Genomic DNA, 16,565 nt, shown 5'->3' with positions numbered 1-16,565 from the left:
TCAACACTTAGTGCATTTGTAAGATGTTTGTTATTTGACTAAAAAAACAATTTCACAGGGATTTAGAATTGAATACAGTTATATAGCTGCATTTTATTATATGCAAATCATACCTCAATAAAGTTGATTTAATAAAAGAGAAACTTTGCAATACATAAGCTGTAAAATCTCCGGCAACTATAAAATGCCATTGCTTTCCAAAGTGGAATGATTAGCCCAAGGTCACAGGCTATGCCAAATATGAAATACAGATTTATCAACTATTCAAACTACTGAGAAAACATTGAGAAATGATTACATGTATATATAGTTCTTATAGAAGATGCAAATACCTATATAAAGTCTATATGAAATTTTTATATTATACCTATATTTATATTCTATCTATAGTAATCATGTAAATATATAAATATATCTATATTTATAATATATCAGTTCATCATGTTTGTAATGTCTTATTACAGAATAAAAGTGATAGAAAAGGATATATAATCACATGGAAATACGCCACAATATGTTACTTTTACAGAAAAAGTAGGTTTTTAATACTAAATAACTCATAAAAATAGAGAAGTGTGTGCATATTTGCATGGGGTGGTAGGAGTCAAACCAAAGGCTTCATAGATAATATGAATACAGCCTACCACTAAGCTACATGTCCAGTACAATAAACTTGTTTTTAACTTTTCAAAGCAAGCATACTAAACATTAGTTAATTCTTAGAAGTAATTAATAAATTGTTTGGGATTTTTAAGGCTTATCTCTATTTTTAAACATTAAAAGGTTAATGTTAATTCTATAATTGATTTTTCCAAGTAAATTACAATATTACAGCTAAAGATCATGGTAACTCAAGTAGAGTTATGAGTGGGCTCTGAAAGCTATATGTGACATTCAAGTTTTCTACATGTGGTACGAACAATCCAACATAATAAGTTGAAATCATCTATGGGTCCGAATATGCTTAAAGATGAACTGGTTTTAATTTTATTTATTTGATTTGAATTTATAAACATAGCTACACTTAAATGACATAATATTATTTGAAATGTTTTGGATCTCTCTGGCTAGTAGAATTACAGCTGAAATTTTTTCTTCTCATGATTTTTCCTTGCATTTTCCAGATTTTCTGGACGAAATTTTTATCACTGGACGAAATTTTTATCACTTATATATTTTTTAAAAAGTTAATTTTTTTTTGAGATCGGGTCCTACTAAGTAGTTCTGACTGGCCTGAATCTCATTATGTTGACCACATAGGCTTCAGAGATCTGCCTGCCTCAGAGTGCTAGGCTTAAAACATGTGTTTCACCAAGCCCAGCAAAATGCTGTTCTAATGATTGTTCTGGTGTTTTATTTTGTGGCTAATGATTCCTTGGGTATTCCTTAATGCCTCTAGACCTGAAATTCATCATCCAATGAGAACTATGGCAGACAGTTAATAGGTTTGCCTCCCCCCACCCTCAAAACACACACACACACACACACACACACACACACACACACACACACACACCCATACCTCTGCGTTCATATGCACAATTTTTATGTAAAGAAGTATATGAAAGTACCTGTTCCCACGGGTTTTATCACATTAACTTCATTTTTGTACTTTGTAGGTTTTTTGGTTTCCTTGTTTTGTTTACTAAGACAATGAGCTGGCCTGGAAAGTGCTATGTAGACCAGGCTGACCTCCAACTCACAGATACCTGCCAGCTTCTACCTCCTAAATGCTGGAATTAAAGGTGTAAACCAACTACCATACCCAGTGACCACATTGACTTTAAGTCTTAAGTATTATTAGTTTATAATTTCAAATAAAAGCAGACCTAAAAGTAAAGAACACATGATTTTTTAAAGTAAAATAATAACTAAAAATCTAGCCACATCATAGAATTCAGTTCAGATAAGTCTTAAGTATTATTAGTTTATAATTTCAAATAAAAGCAGACCTAAAAGTAAAGAACACATGATTTTTTAAAGTAAAATAATAACTAAAAATCTAGCCACATCATAGAATTCAGTTCAGATTAATCCCTAAAAAGTCAAACCGAAAGAATAAGCAATCAAGTACTAGAAAGCAGTATCATTTCTATATTGTTATGTTGTATATCTGGTCAAAACATTCCAAACTAGGGTTGAAGAGATAGCTCAGCATTTAAGAGCACTGGCTGCTCTTTCGGAGGACCCTCTTTTGATTCCTAGCACCCACAAGGTGGCTCACAAATGTCTGTCACTCCAGTTCCAGAGGATCAGACACCCTCTTCTGGCCTGTTCAGGTAACATGCGTACACATGGTGAACAGAGATACATTCAGGAAAAAAGCCCACACATACAAAATGAAAAGTAATGAAAAATCTTTTAAGAATCCAATGTAAGGGTTAAAAACTTGTCAGGCTTTCAACTAAACACCCAACAAACCAACACAGAGGAAACACCTAAATGATCACAATGATAATCTGATAGGCCATACAGATTGTGAGCACTAGAAAGGGGGCAGAAATCACTTTATACAACATTCATACTTTAGCAAAAGCTGCCACTTGGGTTTCACACGGAAGAAGTCAACAGAAGTAACTTGAAACAGTTTTCTTTATGGCACAAAGAACTGCAATAAATTGCAAGTGCTTTTCCATTGTCCTAGGCAGCAAATAAAACCTAATAGTGACCATCAGGTATACTGAACTTTAAAGAATCAGTGATACTGTAAAGTGATTTTTGAAGATGAGAATGTCTGCTTGATAACTGTGAGTAGATGAGTGCAGCTGCTTAACACCTAAGCAATCTCCTGATATATTTACACAACAAATGGCTTGCATACTATGAATTGCACTTAAAGTAACCTGACACTTAACCTGAAGGAAACATGGCGATGTCCTTACCTAGAGACTGGTAGAGCTCTGTCATTTTGGGATGGTCCCAACAAGTTGTTTGGGTCTCATGGCTAAAACACAAAAGATAAAGACAGACTTTAGAGTCTACAATGTGCAATAGCAAAAGAAAGACAAATGTTCTTACTTCACATTGCTACTTCCAAGAACTTCCACAGAGTGCTTCAGACCATCTTGCATGCAGAAAGGCTCCTTTGTTTTCAAAGGGAAAGAGCAATACTAACAGGATTAGTTCTAGAATTTGTTTTTCACACCCACACATTGGATACCCTACTGTTTTTGACAAATTTGACATTGACCTTGTTATAAATCGGTCATGATTTCCTCACTTCTCCACTGTGAAACTTCCATACGGGAAAATGACAATTGTCATTCAGCTCTGTCACTTCCATAATTACATACCACTTAATTTCTCATTTGTTTCCTCGGTCCTCCTTCCATTATTCTTTCTTTTCCATGGTCAGACTTCATATTGGTGACACCTGTATTCCGTTTCAGTTTCCTATCATTCTTCCTTCTTCCCGTTACTTTTAGAATGTCTTTAAACTCAGTACTCTGTAGACCACCTCCCTTTTCCCAATATTTACTTAGACTTGAATGAAGCATTCACACTTATCCATTTCTTAAAGTGTGGTTGCCTGCTCTTAGCTCCTGCCACAAAAGGAACAAAACACCTTTGTTCCTCATTCAATTGCATGAAAAAACCCAGGAGAGATAACTACATATACTTTACCTTACTTTGGCCCATCTACATGAATCACCATAGCATCATATTTCCTGTTTTCAGAGATTACATGGTGAGCTTTGGGAGAATACAATGCAACTTGGAGCAATATCTCAGCATTCGTATGCTGAGCTTATTTGTAATCTTTTAATGGGATGTGGGGGCCAGAGAGGGAAGAAAGAACTTCAATTTGGGCATGTCAAAGGGCCAGAAAATACAGAGGACCCACACAAAAAGAGGAGTTTGGGGAAGCAATAATTTCAAATGAACTCAGTGTAGGTTTTGAACTTCAGGCTTTATAGCCCACAGGTGGTGTGATTTGTGGCACCTGTACTCACCTGGTAAAGAGGCAAAGGCATAACTGACACATTTGAATACAGTCATTTTGCTGCAGCACTGTCCCCAAGTTACCATTCATTACAACAGAGATGTGGAAACTTACAGATGATCCTTCCCAGAGAGCAAAAACTATACTCAACATGGATTCGGTTAAAAAGAAGTCCAAAGGAGAAGCACTTCAAGTAGTGTGATAAATACAATTATAACTATCATAAAGACATGTGGAAATTTTCCAAACAGTACAATTTCAAAGACCATCCTCCCTGTGAGATTTACAGTGCAGTAATTGAGCTGTGGAGGCGACTGGAATCAATTCGCAAGAAAATGTTCACTTGTGAATGGCTCTCACTCCCTTCCAAATGTGTCCATTTCTGTTTTACTTTTCTGCAGAGAAAATTCACATTTGAAGCGTGTCAATCAGGGCTATCCATTGAGGGAATGTAACAGAGTGACATGGAAGTCGGTGAGAGTAAGAAGAGCATGGGAGGTGGCAGACACCTTGGGAAGGCTTGGGAAAGCCCATGGCCACGCTGGTTTATGATGTAGAGAAGGAGTGGGTGGGACTGGTACTTTATATGCACAGCACAAGGAGCCTGCAGCCTGCAGCTTCGTGGAAAAAGTGTTGCTTGTTCTGGAGTGATTTGTAGCTCAAAAAGTAACTGTGATTCCCAATTCTATAGACATTTCCAGTTTCCTCCCTTTTGAAAGCCCATATAGATATAAGCCCTAGTGACAGAACATGGGAAAGGATGGAAATGTCCACACATAAGGCCCTTACTAGACACACAATGTCCCATTTCCAGGACATTGGGTCGACGATGACATCTTTAAGGGACCTGCAGGAAACTGTCTGGCTAGGCTGATAAACCTGACCAGCCAAGGACACACAACCACTCTGAAAAGCAACCATCTGAAACTGATTTCACATAAGAGAAACAGGGCAATGAAATAAACTTGCAGCAAATGGAATCCTTAAAGGAATGAGAAATGTGCATACAATTTGCAGCAGAATTCCACAGAGAGAAAGCACTAACAGGAGTTTGATGTAGTTCCCCATATCCCATGTCCAAAAGACAAATAAAACAAAAACAGAAGCAAGCTCGTGTTTATCAACATACCTACATTCCTAGTCTTTTCATGACAGTCACCAAGCAGGTTAAAAACTATGAAAAGGGTCTTACAAATTATATTGTAATCCATCAGTCTTCAGCAAAATAGGAATTTCCATTGTGAGAAGACAGAAGAAACTGCCAGCCGCCATCCCATCCTTCTTTATTTGTTTGATGGGTACTATTCTCCCAATTTCCTAAGATTCCAGAGTATTTGAATACATCAGCTAAAAGAACAACTCAAATAATTCCCCAAATCAGCCCTCTTTTATCTTCCTCCCCTTCAACATTTTTTTCCTTTTCAAGCAATACAAAGTAACTAGAAAGGCAGATGTAGATTTCACCTTTTCAGTCTTAGCTTCACTTGAGTTGCAAAGCAGCACTAAGGGAAGGAAGTGGAAAGAAGAGAAGAATAAAGGGTATGATTGATCCTCAAAATCAGAAAGCTGACCTTTTCATCATTTAACACTAATATGCTTTGCAACACAGTTGAATGAACATCAAATTGGGGGACAAGAACCAAATACTCACTTCACTCCATATGGGAATTTTGTATCCGGAGTGAAATCAAAGCCCTAGAGGGAAAGACAGTAAACCTCCTCCCTCAAAAGACGGGAAGACAATGGTAGGCACACATTTACCTAGCTCGGCTCTATTCTATCTTGAAGGATACACTAATTTAAGGACAGGAGAGATGATCTGTTTGGATTTTACAGTTGCATTTGCTACTCAGTGACTGTCGTTAAAAATCCAGAAAATTCTTGCATTTTCAAGACGGTTAACTCACATTTACCTGGAATATTCAAATCTTATAGAAAACTAAGCTCTGCTTTTTACACACCAGGAAAACACTATATATATATTCCAACAAAAAACATATTCTTAAGCATGTTCACAAGTTATTGTGTACATCTTTGCCTCGGCCTTCCTGAGAACAATGATGTTCAATACAGACCACAATTCTTTATGTACACTAACACTGACACTGACTACATACACAATCCCGAGAACCCTCCTCACATCTTTGAAACATGCTACTGATTTTGGTCCCACAGACTCTAAATCCTCGAATCAGATACACCTCTCTGAGCAATCTTCAACCTAACTCCCACACACACACTTTATGTGTACAAACCACAAATAATCTCTCTTTTCCTTTTATTTGACACCATGCTATAAATTAAAGTATTAAATTGCGGCCTGTGACAAAAGATCCTAGCAGCACCTACTTGTCAATAATCAGAAATTAAAGCATTACTCTACTGAGCATAGGGTTGACCTAATTTCCTACCATAGAACTTAAATTTTCTTTCACCTTTTTTAGTTTCAGGTAGTGTGCAAGGTTATTATCACCGCCTTGGAGCTATTCCTGCTGTCAGTGCTAGAATAATCAGACTTATTGGAACTGCTTTTGTAGTTTCTTAAAAACAAACATTAGACACATAAAAGTAACACATATCTAAGGCATGCACTGAGGAAATGGCAGTTGCCTAATTAAAGTAAGATTTCTTTTTCAACCACTGATTTTTTTTTGTTGGTACTGAAAATATTCTATATTCTTTCCACTATTTCCAGGGATGAACTAATCACTATGCACCAGTGTAAAAAAGTAGCCTTCTCTTGTGCTTTGTAGAGGATTAGAGTTTGGCTTCATAATAATCTGGAGCACACTGATACACACACACACACACAGTGCACACACACAGTGCACACAACACAGAGAGAGAGAGAGAGAGAGAGAGAGAGAGAGAGAGAGAGAGAGAGAGAGAGAGAGAGAGAGAGAGAGAGAGAGAGAGAGAGAGAGAGAGATTTCTCGTTAATCTCGGGAGCAGACTCTTTCTAGAGGAACCTTGGCATTTGCATGCTGAATTGTTGAACTTGGCTAGTACGGCTGGAATACTGGCAGGGTGGGGATGGGAAATATATTTAGAAGTTTCTGCTACTGTGGGGAAGGGACTACAGTGGCTATGTGTCAGTCTAAGCATCAGAAATACTATTCCAGTTCCCATTTCTTGTTCTCAGATATATTTATCATTTTATTCTCTTTGGCTCAACTCAGGGCAAAGATGATGGCCTTGGTGGCTGTTCTAGCTGTTACTTGTCCTCCCAGTTCTATTTGCTTTTCAAGGTTTACCTCCCACCCACCCTCAACTTTGGTCAAGGCAATTTCACTTCAGGGTCGTGTCCAGTGCAAGATCAAACAATGACGACTGAAAACAATTCCACAGTGCTCAAGGGTCAGAAACCTTTCATATAATTACACTGTTTCATTTGCTCTTCTCGCTTCTTTAAGAACAAGGGTATCCTCCCTTGAAGGATTGGAACAAGGAAATAAAAATATCTAGGCAAAAAAAGATGACGGGGTGACAAGAACAGACAGCAGGAAGAGCATGTTGGTAAAGAAAAAAAAAAGAATGTAGATATCACTTTAGTTTGTTACTTAAACCAGAACATGGATTTTTCTTTGGTGTTAAAGCGTTTTATAATTAATACTATGCTCCCTTAGACAATTAACCCTCTTCAATTTAAGTTTCAAACTTAACTTCACATTTAACTGAGATAAGCATTGGCTTGCCCTTTCCATTGTGATCAGATTAGGAATGACAAACTTTGCTTAAAAACAACCTGGAGGAGCAGAAAAGGAACCCTGAAAAAGACTCCGCACTGAAGCTCAAAAGAAGCCCAAGAAATAAACCATAATAATAGCAATCAATAGAAAACGATAAACCCTCGAGCCTCTCTTTCTTCTCTGGCAATTCTTAGACTTTCTAGGCTTTAATTGTTCTTGTTTTCTTTATTTCTTCAAGTGGTGAAGCATGGACTAAGCACAGGAGAAAACACAGCGAGGGAAATGTCAGTTGGAATCCTCAGAAGAAATCAGGCAGAAAGTTGACCTTTTGGCACTTAGCAGTGCAATGCAAGGTAGAACCGCGTGCGCCCCTTTCTCCTGCCAGGTCCAAAGGCGATTTGGGGGAACAGCTTGCCTGATTCATGTTCACACTGGCAGCCCCGGAAAAGAGCAAAAAGCTCCCCGGGCCCGATCCTCGCGGGAGGAGCGAGCTGTCCCTCTCTGAGCAAAGGGAGAAATCCGCTTTAGCTCTCAGAGCCTGTCCCAGCAGCCAGGAAGGAGCTGAGTGGCGAGCACTGCCACTGGCGCCGGGGTGGAAGCCCCAGGGACGCACCTGCAGAGGCTCCCAGGACTGGTGGAAAAGCTGCCCCTATGCCTGGGTCTAGCCTACACCAGCCACCACCAGCCACCACCGCCTCTGGTCCAAGTTTTGCCTTCTCCTGGCAGCTACTCGTGCCACAAGTGCACGAATTGCGGAGATAGGAAGGGGTTCGGGGCTACGAACCACTTACCCTTTGAGCTGTTCCCTCATGGTTGTAAGGGTTTCGCAGGCAGACAGGGGCGGGAGCTTAGCGCGGAGGAGTAAGCTTGCCCAAACCGCGGGGCTCACCGAAAGTCGAGCGCCGCCGCCCAGGCTCGCAGCCGAAAGCACTGCGGAGGAGCCGGGCTGGCTGGCGGGCTGGCGGGCGGGCCGGACAGGGAGGGGGAGCTGCGTGCAGACGGGGCGGGGCCGGGCAGGGCTCCGCCCCCACCTAAGGACCTGGGAACGTGGACAGCCAGGGACAGTGAGTGCTTTCAAAACAGAACAGAAAAAGAAAAAAACAAAATAAAAAGATACAAACAAGGACCGACAGGAGTTGAGGGTAGACCCAGGAACCTGGAAGCTACATGTCCTCTTGCCAGCATCCCCTTAAAAATCCCCTGGCAAGACTACTTGTTGCCTAAATAAATGACCTAGGTGCAAATGACCTCATCACAGATAATTAGTGTGTGGGCTTAGAGTTTTCCTTTTAGAAAATGAAAGAAAAAATAATAATCACGCGAGAAGGTATTCACCTCCCTCCTCCACCCCTTCCTCAGTTAAAAATTAAAAGAGTAGGGCAGGAAAACATGAAATTCAAACTCATCCTATTGGATTTTTTTTTAATTTGAGACAGGGCCTCTCACATAGTTCTCACTATCCTAGAACTTAATATGTAGATCAGGGTGGCCCCAATTCTCAGAGATCCGCCTGCTTTTTTTCTTACCAGTGATAGGATTGAAAGTGTGCATCACAATGCCTGACTACACTGGATTCTTAAGAAACATCTATGTTAAAAAAAAAAAGAAACATCTATGTTGGTGATATAGCATTGATTCTCAAAATGTACTTCTAGGGCTAACAGTTCTACCATAACTTACAGACTCCATAGAAATGGGAAAAAACCCCGGGGTCCTAACCTGGATCTAGCAAATCAAACACACACACACACACACACACACACACACACACACACACACACACACACACACACACAAAACTGAGCACACTAAAGTTGGAGAGGCACTACTATAGACTCACAGGCCAGTACCGCCAGTGGTTTTGTCTTAAGTATTGGAAAAATGTGGAAGGATCTCTTTTCCAGGATAGCACTGGATTTGAAAAGATTGTAGACTTGATGACCCAGTGTGACTCATATCAGAAGCTGAAATAGGCAGGTACAGTTTAACTACACACGAATGTCTTGAGCTTGGAAACATTCCCAACAGAAGAAAGCTTTCATTAGCACAAGAATTTTCCATGGTCTCCATATCTTCAAATCTTAGACTCCAAAGAATTAGTCTGCGTTCTCATTGTTTCTCTTTGTTCCTTTCTTGGCCTTTTTCTTTTTATATTTCAACCATTTGTTTTTCACTCTTCTGGTGAAAATTCATACACTTTAAATGTAATTTTTTAAAAATTATTTTAAATATCATCTTTACTCGCCTCAACATTTTTCCTTAGATTGTTTGAGCTGAAAGGACTGACAACATCAATTTCCACTTATTGGTATGTCACAGCATAGCAAAGAGGCAGAAAGGGAGAAAGTAAAAGAGGAATTCGGGTTTCTTCATTGCCTTTGACAAAACAGATAAAGATGTAGACGTTATCACTAAAGCTATGTGCCTTTAGGTAAGACTAGTGTTGCTATCTTAAAGCAAATAAGTTACTTCTGGCATTTCCCTTCAAAGACTCGGTCTGCCTTTGCTTTGCTGTAGCAATTTTGAGCTAGGGAGCTGAAGACACCATGCTATTGTGGTCTAAGGAGGGCATACTTATTTGGGGGTGAGGGTGTCCGTAGACTCAAAAGTAGATTCTAGATCTGCCTCTATCTTTCTCTGGCGTGGAGGGATTAGTGGCCTTTGATGAGAAAGTAGTGATTTCGCAGTAAATCAGTGGCAGTAATCTTTATGTCTATGCTGGATAACACTTAAATATTGTTTACTGTAAGGAGAAGGAACAAACACTACAGCACGGACACTTGAAAATATTAGAACAATTGACTAAAGATCTGCAACCCCTGTGTGAGGAGGCTTGATGTCATTTCCTTTCTTTGTTTTCTGTTGGTTGGCTGATGGTTTTACATTTAAGTGAACTGCTCAAGATTCAGGGGTTCTGCTGTTTCTCCAAACTATAAATGCAAAAGTCTATTTTCCTTCTATCCAATTAGAGAACTACTAAGAATGATTTGTCAGGGAAAAGAGAAAAGAATAGAAAATATAGAATCACTATTCAGAGTTTTTGAAATTTGACAGATGGCAATTCTCAAAAATATAGCATTAAGTTCTTTTTTAGACTGAAGCTATAGGCACTTAAACACTTGTTCCAAAATCTTGATATCATTTTAGAAAATACTGAAAGTATTAATAAGGAATGGCATGGGCACACATTCACTGTTTTGTTGATTTCAGACATATTGTGAGTTTTAATTAATAAGTAAGTTCATTGTCTGTGCAAATTTTATAGTGATGCTATATGTGTATGTGTGTTGCTTATTTAGAGTAGCTGTTTCATATTACTCTTAATTTTGCATGATGTAGGGGATTGAACCTATAGTACTGACTAGACTATGTCACAATTCTCCCTTATTATTATCACTGTTATTATTGCTGTTTTGCTCTGATATGAACCACAAACAAGAAAAGGACCCGGAGTTCTGCCATGAGAAGAAAATCCAGTTGAAAACCTGACTAAAGATCTTCCCATGAATGAGCTCTTAGCCTCACCATCATAACTAGAACATGGTAGCGCAAGAGCTGCAATCAGAGCCTGCTGCTAAGAGTTATGATGTCGGCCTCTCGGCTACACTGCCACAGACAGACCCTCTCTTATCACGAGCACTGTCTCTGTTGTCGTTAGAGTGCTCACAAGCAAGCTCAACTGACAGATGAGAGCAAAGAGAGTGAACTTGGTGGAAACTGAAGTAAAAATGGAACGAGACACAAAGGGCTCAAGAAGGGGATTCAATAAACTTTCCTATAGCTAAAACATTCATCTTTCAGTCACTCCAACTTTGCTCACACCTTCGAAAATCTAGTTCTCTAAGCTACCATTTTGGGCTGGATATTGTTCTCCCCTCTCCCTTCCATGCCTACTCTGTGTTCTCTGCTCTGTGCCCCAGGAGGCTGAACCTCCATGGAATCAGGCTCTCTTGTCCTTTGATTTCCACTCACTTTCAACCAGTGGGAGGCAGTGATGAAAGGCCCATGGAAGAAGATGAAAGGGAAGAAAGCGAGTGATAACTAGGTATTTATTTCTCAAGCTCCCTCCTGCTGACCCCGGGCACAAAAGTATCTGGGTTCTTTGACCTGTAGCCACAAGTCTTATTGGGCAATCTTTCCCTTCATGTCCTGCATTCTGCAGGTTCCCCAAGCCATTCCTTTCCTCTGCTCACTTTCACAATTTTACCGTTGCTTGTTTTATGCCCACTTTGCCCAGATCTTTGAAATAGGTTTTTCATTATACTGTCTTCAAGTACCCATATTGAATGTACCTTGTTTCTATTTGAATGCTGACCCAAAAGAAACCACTCTAGCCTAAGCCACCTTCTAGAGCAATAGATTAGACACTGAGAGCTGCATAGCAAATGCAGTTTCACCCTTGGGATGGAAAATCAGATGAAACAGTCATTGAACAAATATTTATATAAAGTTCCTATTAGGCCCACAAAAGCCACATTGAAATCAAAATGATAATATGAATAGGTGCAAAGGAAAACAAACTCTATTCTTTCCAAGATCTTTGGTGGTCTACTTGCCTTCGGGAGGGAAAGCCAACACAGAAGTTATATAAAAAAATAAGAAAGGACTGCTGTAAAAATCTAGAGTTGATCTGTACTTGAAAGGTGTGTGTGGGACTTTCTGAAAGGTGAAGTGATGTAGCTACAAATTTGGCTTTATCAGATTTGCCTTTAAAAAAATCACTAGAGCTGGACCGACAGCCTCCAAAACAATACAGAGAAACCCTGTCTCGTAAAACCAAAAAAAAAAAAAAAAAAAAGAAAGAAAAAAAGGCATGTGTCCTCTGTTCACAGAGGCCATTCTAGAGAATTTTTGGAAGAACTTTCTGGAAGTGTTTAGTGTTTCTCAGAGAGAGGGGATGGAGAGTCAGGCTGAGTATTCTGAAACTTGATAACTGGGAACACATCTAAGGTTTAACCTGGGGCTTTGTGTAACTATCTGGAATAAATAAGGGCTTCTGAAAATAAAAAAAAAAAAAAAAAAAAAAAAATCACTAGAGTAATGGTGTGATGGCTGGGTCACAAGGCAATGTGGAATTACACTACAAGGTACAATGCTATTGCAATACAAGGGGAATCTGAAGGAAGGATGGTGGTAGCAGAAGGAGTAAGAAATTATAATATAAAGTAGACATTAAGGGATCCCTGGATGACTTAGATGTATACATAGAGAAGGAAGAAGTGAGATGATAGTCCCAAATTCACTAACATCACATGAGGAATGTTAAAATGTTCCAATATTCCACACATAACTGACACAGTATTATTACGTTCTAATTTAATGGGTCCTAGACATTGGGATTTTTAAGGCTCTCCAGGAAAGTCTAACTTATAACCAAGGATGAGTCCTTGTTTTAGAGTTCTTTTGTTGTGAAGAGACACCATGATAATGGTAACTCTTAAGACAGAAAACACTTAATTGGAGGCTTGCTTACAATTTCAGAGGTTTGGTTCAGTATCAGCATGTCACCAACAGGCAGCATGGCAAAATGCAGGCAGAAATGTTCCTGGAGAATTAGGCCAGAGCTACGTTCTGATGTGTTGGCCAAGACTCTGGGTTTGGCATGAGTTTTTGAAACTTCAAGCCCACCCCCTGTGACACACTTCTAACAATGCCACCACTCCTAACTGTTGTACTCCTTCTCAAATAGTACCACTCCCTGATGACTAAGAGTTCAGATCTATGAGCCTATGGGTGCCATTGTTATTTATATCACTACAGACCTACTAACCCAAGGCGAATCCCAAAACTGAATGGATAACATTTAACCAACAAGAATTGTCAAAACAGGATTAGAGGTTGACTGGACAGATGTTAAGTTAAATATTGAGCATAATGAGATAAAGATAGTTTTGTGGTATAAAAACTAATTAGCAGAATAAGAAAATGACAAGGAATGGATTCCCTGCACATTCACCAGGGAGGTGGCCCTAAGGAACATCACCATTTTCTAAGAGCCAGCTTGCTTTAAGAGCCACTGCAGCCAACATGAAATATTACCTGTACCATTTTGTAAAAACCCATTCTGAGAATAGGTATTTCTTCAAGTAAGTAATGCGTATTTTATAGTAAAATGTCAACACTTGGATATCCAGTAAACATATAATATCTGTATATTTCTCTTTGCACAGTGTAAACTCTAGCCAGAGACTATGAATCAGACTTCCAACAAATGCTTACAATAATGGTGAATCACTGCCACTTAGGGCAAATGTGATGGCATACTAATTAAAATACGTATAACAATGCCCCTAGATCATTGTTAAACCATCAGCAATCAACTCTGAAAGCTCTGCTTTCAGACCCAGAGTACATCATACTCCCATAAAAGCTTATTTTTTCCAGGACTTTCTTTTGCAGGGAGGTAGAATAAGCCAGGCTGCAGAAAGTTTTCTGAGACAGCTGCCAGCTACACCAGAGATTTCACCAGACAGGTTCCAGATAAAGTCGAACTCTTCTTCAATTGCAAGCAGTTTTCATTTAATACGATTTCTCAAAGCTTCACAGAGCCACCTATATCAAGCTGAACATCTAAAAAGATGTGAAGTTTAGCATCTTCACTAAAATAAAGGCACACTTCATTAACCTCAGAGGCTGGTAGTCGCTTAGTGGGAAAGAATCAGCCTACCTATTAGCCTGCAAGCTATAGCACTGCCAGGCTTATATGAACTACAGCACCTGCTAAAAATGGAGAGCTGATTAAGGTAGCTCATGTATATCTGCTACAACATTCCTGGTCCACCTTAACAACTCAGAGCTGTAGCTATTGGTCTGCCTTTCCCAAGCTGATTGTTCCAAATAACAGGAATTTCAAAATTAGGCAGAAATTCTGACACTCTGCATAATCTTTCTCTTCAGCTACAAATAAGGCTTTGTACTCGATTAGACGCACAGCAGGTGAAAACCCCAATTAGTGAATTCATTCTGGGACCTCTCTACCTCCCTCCCACACACAACCACACTTTGGGGAAAAAATAGGGAAACTGATAGTCTTTTCTCAAATCATAAATTAACCCTTAGAATTACCCAATGAAGAAAAATTATCACTGGAAATGGGAAAAAGTTGATTGTTTTTCTTCTTGACTTCACAGTTGGGGTTAGAGACAATTTTGCTTTACTAGAATTGACTGCTTTCTCCACTAATGTGCTCAGATTTTCTGATCAATCCAGAAATTGCAGGTTTTTTCTTCCTAACCGAAAACTCACAGTGCCAATATTATCTAAAGAATGATTAATGAACAGTCTGCTACAAGAGAGAATTACTTTTAAGTTATGTTCTTCTTTTGGTGTAGCTTAGATGAGAAATACTAAATTTTAGTGTAAACAGTATGCTTTGGCCTTAGGAAGTACACAAAATCTATACTTCATACTTTGTAAATATTTATTTGTCAAAGCAAATCATCATCGAGCCAGGAGAGTGGTTTGGTTTGAACATTCAAAAAATTGAGACAGCTTTAGTTTTCAGAGTGATCTGCTTCCCTGGAAAATAATTCACAGCCCAAGTTTTATTTATGAGCAGATGATTGCAAAAGAGCAGCTTTGTCTTTTCTAATTGTTTTAGTCCTGTCACTGTTCCTGAAACAAGTCTTAGGACTTATTATCCACGAGAAAAAAAATCCTGAACATGCATCAGCCAGTCACACGGGTTTTAGAAGCAATCATGTGTTCCTGTCAGTGGCTCACTTCATTCTGAGTCTTCTTAATTAAAACGTAAAATTCTACATACATGCCTTCATAAAGTACCCTTTTCTGAAAGTCTTAAATTTCTTAAAAAATGTTAAATGACAACCTAAGCACTATTAATACTTATGACTTGTTCTTGATATTGAGTAAACAAAGGAATTGCCAGTCAATTAATTGAACAAGGAAGTCATCTTGAAACAGAGAAGGGAAATGCAATATTCTAATACTACAGATGAAGGCATGAGGTTTTTTCCCATTTAAGATGAATATCTCCAAGAATTATGTCCTATCAAAAGCAGCTTTCTTGACGTGCAGCAAGGATAGTTGCTTTGGACAGCATACACATCAAAATGCAGAACAGAGACTAGGCCAAATTAGCCCCTTATAAGTAACTCACTAGACCCCTTTCTAGGTGAACAATTTAACCACTTAGGGTGTATGTGCTAAATCCTCTGTAAAAACATGGAATGTGGATGCCACTGAACAGGAACAGATTATGGGTCAAAATCACACGATGACTTTGAAAGGCATTTGAAGCCTGGGGAATACTATTAATGCAAAGTGAACTGCTGCACAAGTGTGACTCCCCGGATGCCAGTCCACTGTGTTCAAGATTACTGCTTCAAAAAAAAATGATGGCTCTATGTGTCTGTCAACCCTTCCTCTTCAGGACTTTACAAAAGGAACCTATCTTCCTTCTTTGTTTGTTTGTGGTGTCGTTATTGTTTGAATATGGCAGAAAACTAGGTGTGGTGCTGCATACCTATAATCGCATTTGCTCTAGAGAGACTGAAACAGAAAAAACTATCAGTTCAAGACCAGCTTGGTCTACACAGTCAGGCTCTGTTTTAATATAGAACACCACAAAATTAAAATAAATTCAGTGTCAACACTTAAATGTTTTATTTTAGGTTGTGGTATGAAGGAAAATGAGAGGTCTAAGTGTCTCTGGCCTTCCTCTTTCAACGGTTTACAAACAGAACCTTTCTTGCTTTGTTTTTTTGTTTTTGTTTTTGTTTTTTTTTTTTTAGTAGGAAAGCCAGTTCTCGGGAGGCTGAGACAGGATCGCTGTGAGATTAAGGAAGTCCTGTACTAGTCAGTGAACTCAAGGTCATCCTGGCAGACATAATGAGATCTTGTCTGGAAACACTGCCACAACTATCTCCAAGAAAAGGGAAAGCAAGTAAGTAAACAATTTCTTTACAAGATGA

General features: G+C 39.0%; 1 protein-coding gene across 14 annotated transcripts in view; it reads right to left on the bottom strand.

Annotated features, from left to right (window-relative positions):
• The window catches only part of Dmd (dystrophin), a 2,157,616-nt gene that overhangs the window by 132,671 nt on the left and 2,008,380 nt on the right, over positions 1 to 16,565 (bottom strand). For 10 of the 14 annotated variants that reach the window (XM_040744180.1, XM_021232987.2, XM_040744181.1 and 7 more), the window contains one exon: positions 2,883 to 2,944. In XM_040744180.1, the coding sequence (XP_040600114.1) occupies positions 2,883 to 2,944 (62 nt within the window). Of the gene's footprint in view, positions 1 to 2,882; positions 2,945 to 8,423; positions 8,591 to 16,565 lie in introns of those variants that run through there. The other 4 variants (XM_005080050.4, XM_013120531.3, XM_005080051.4 and 1 more) reach the window with 2 other exon arrangements.

This window comes from Mesocricetus auratus, unplaced genomic scaffold (assembly GCF_017639785.1).
Source record: "Mesocricetus auratus isolate SY011 unplaced genomic scaffold, BCM_Maur_2.0 Super-Scaffold_100003, whole genome shotgun sequence".
In the NCBI taxonomy this organism is placed as follows: domain Eukaryota; kingdom Metazoa; phylum Chordata; class Mammalia; order Rodentia; family Cricetidae; genus Mesocricetus; species Mesocricetus auratus.
Note: the sequence above shows the minus strand (reverse complement) of the source record. Positions and strands in the feature narration are given on the sequence as shown.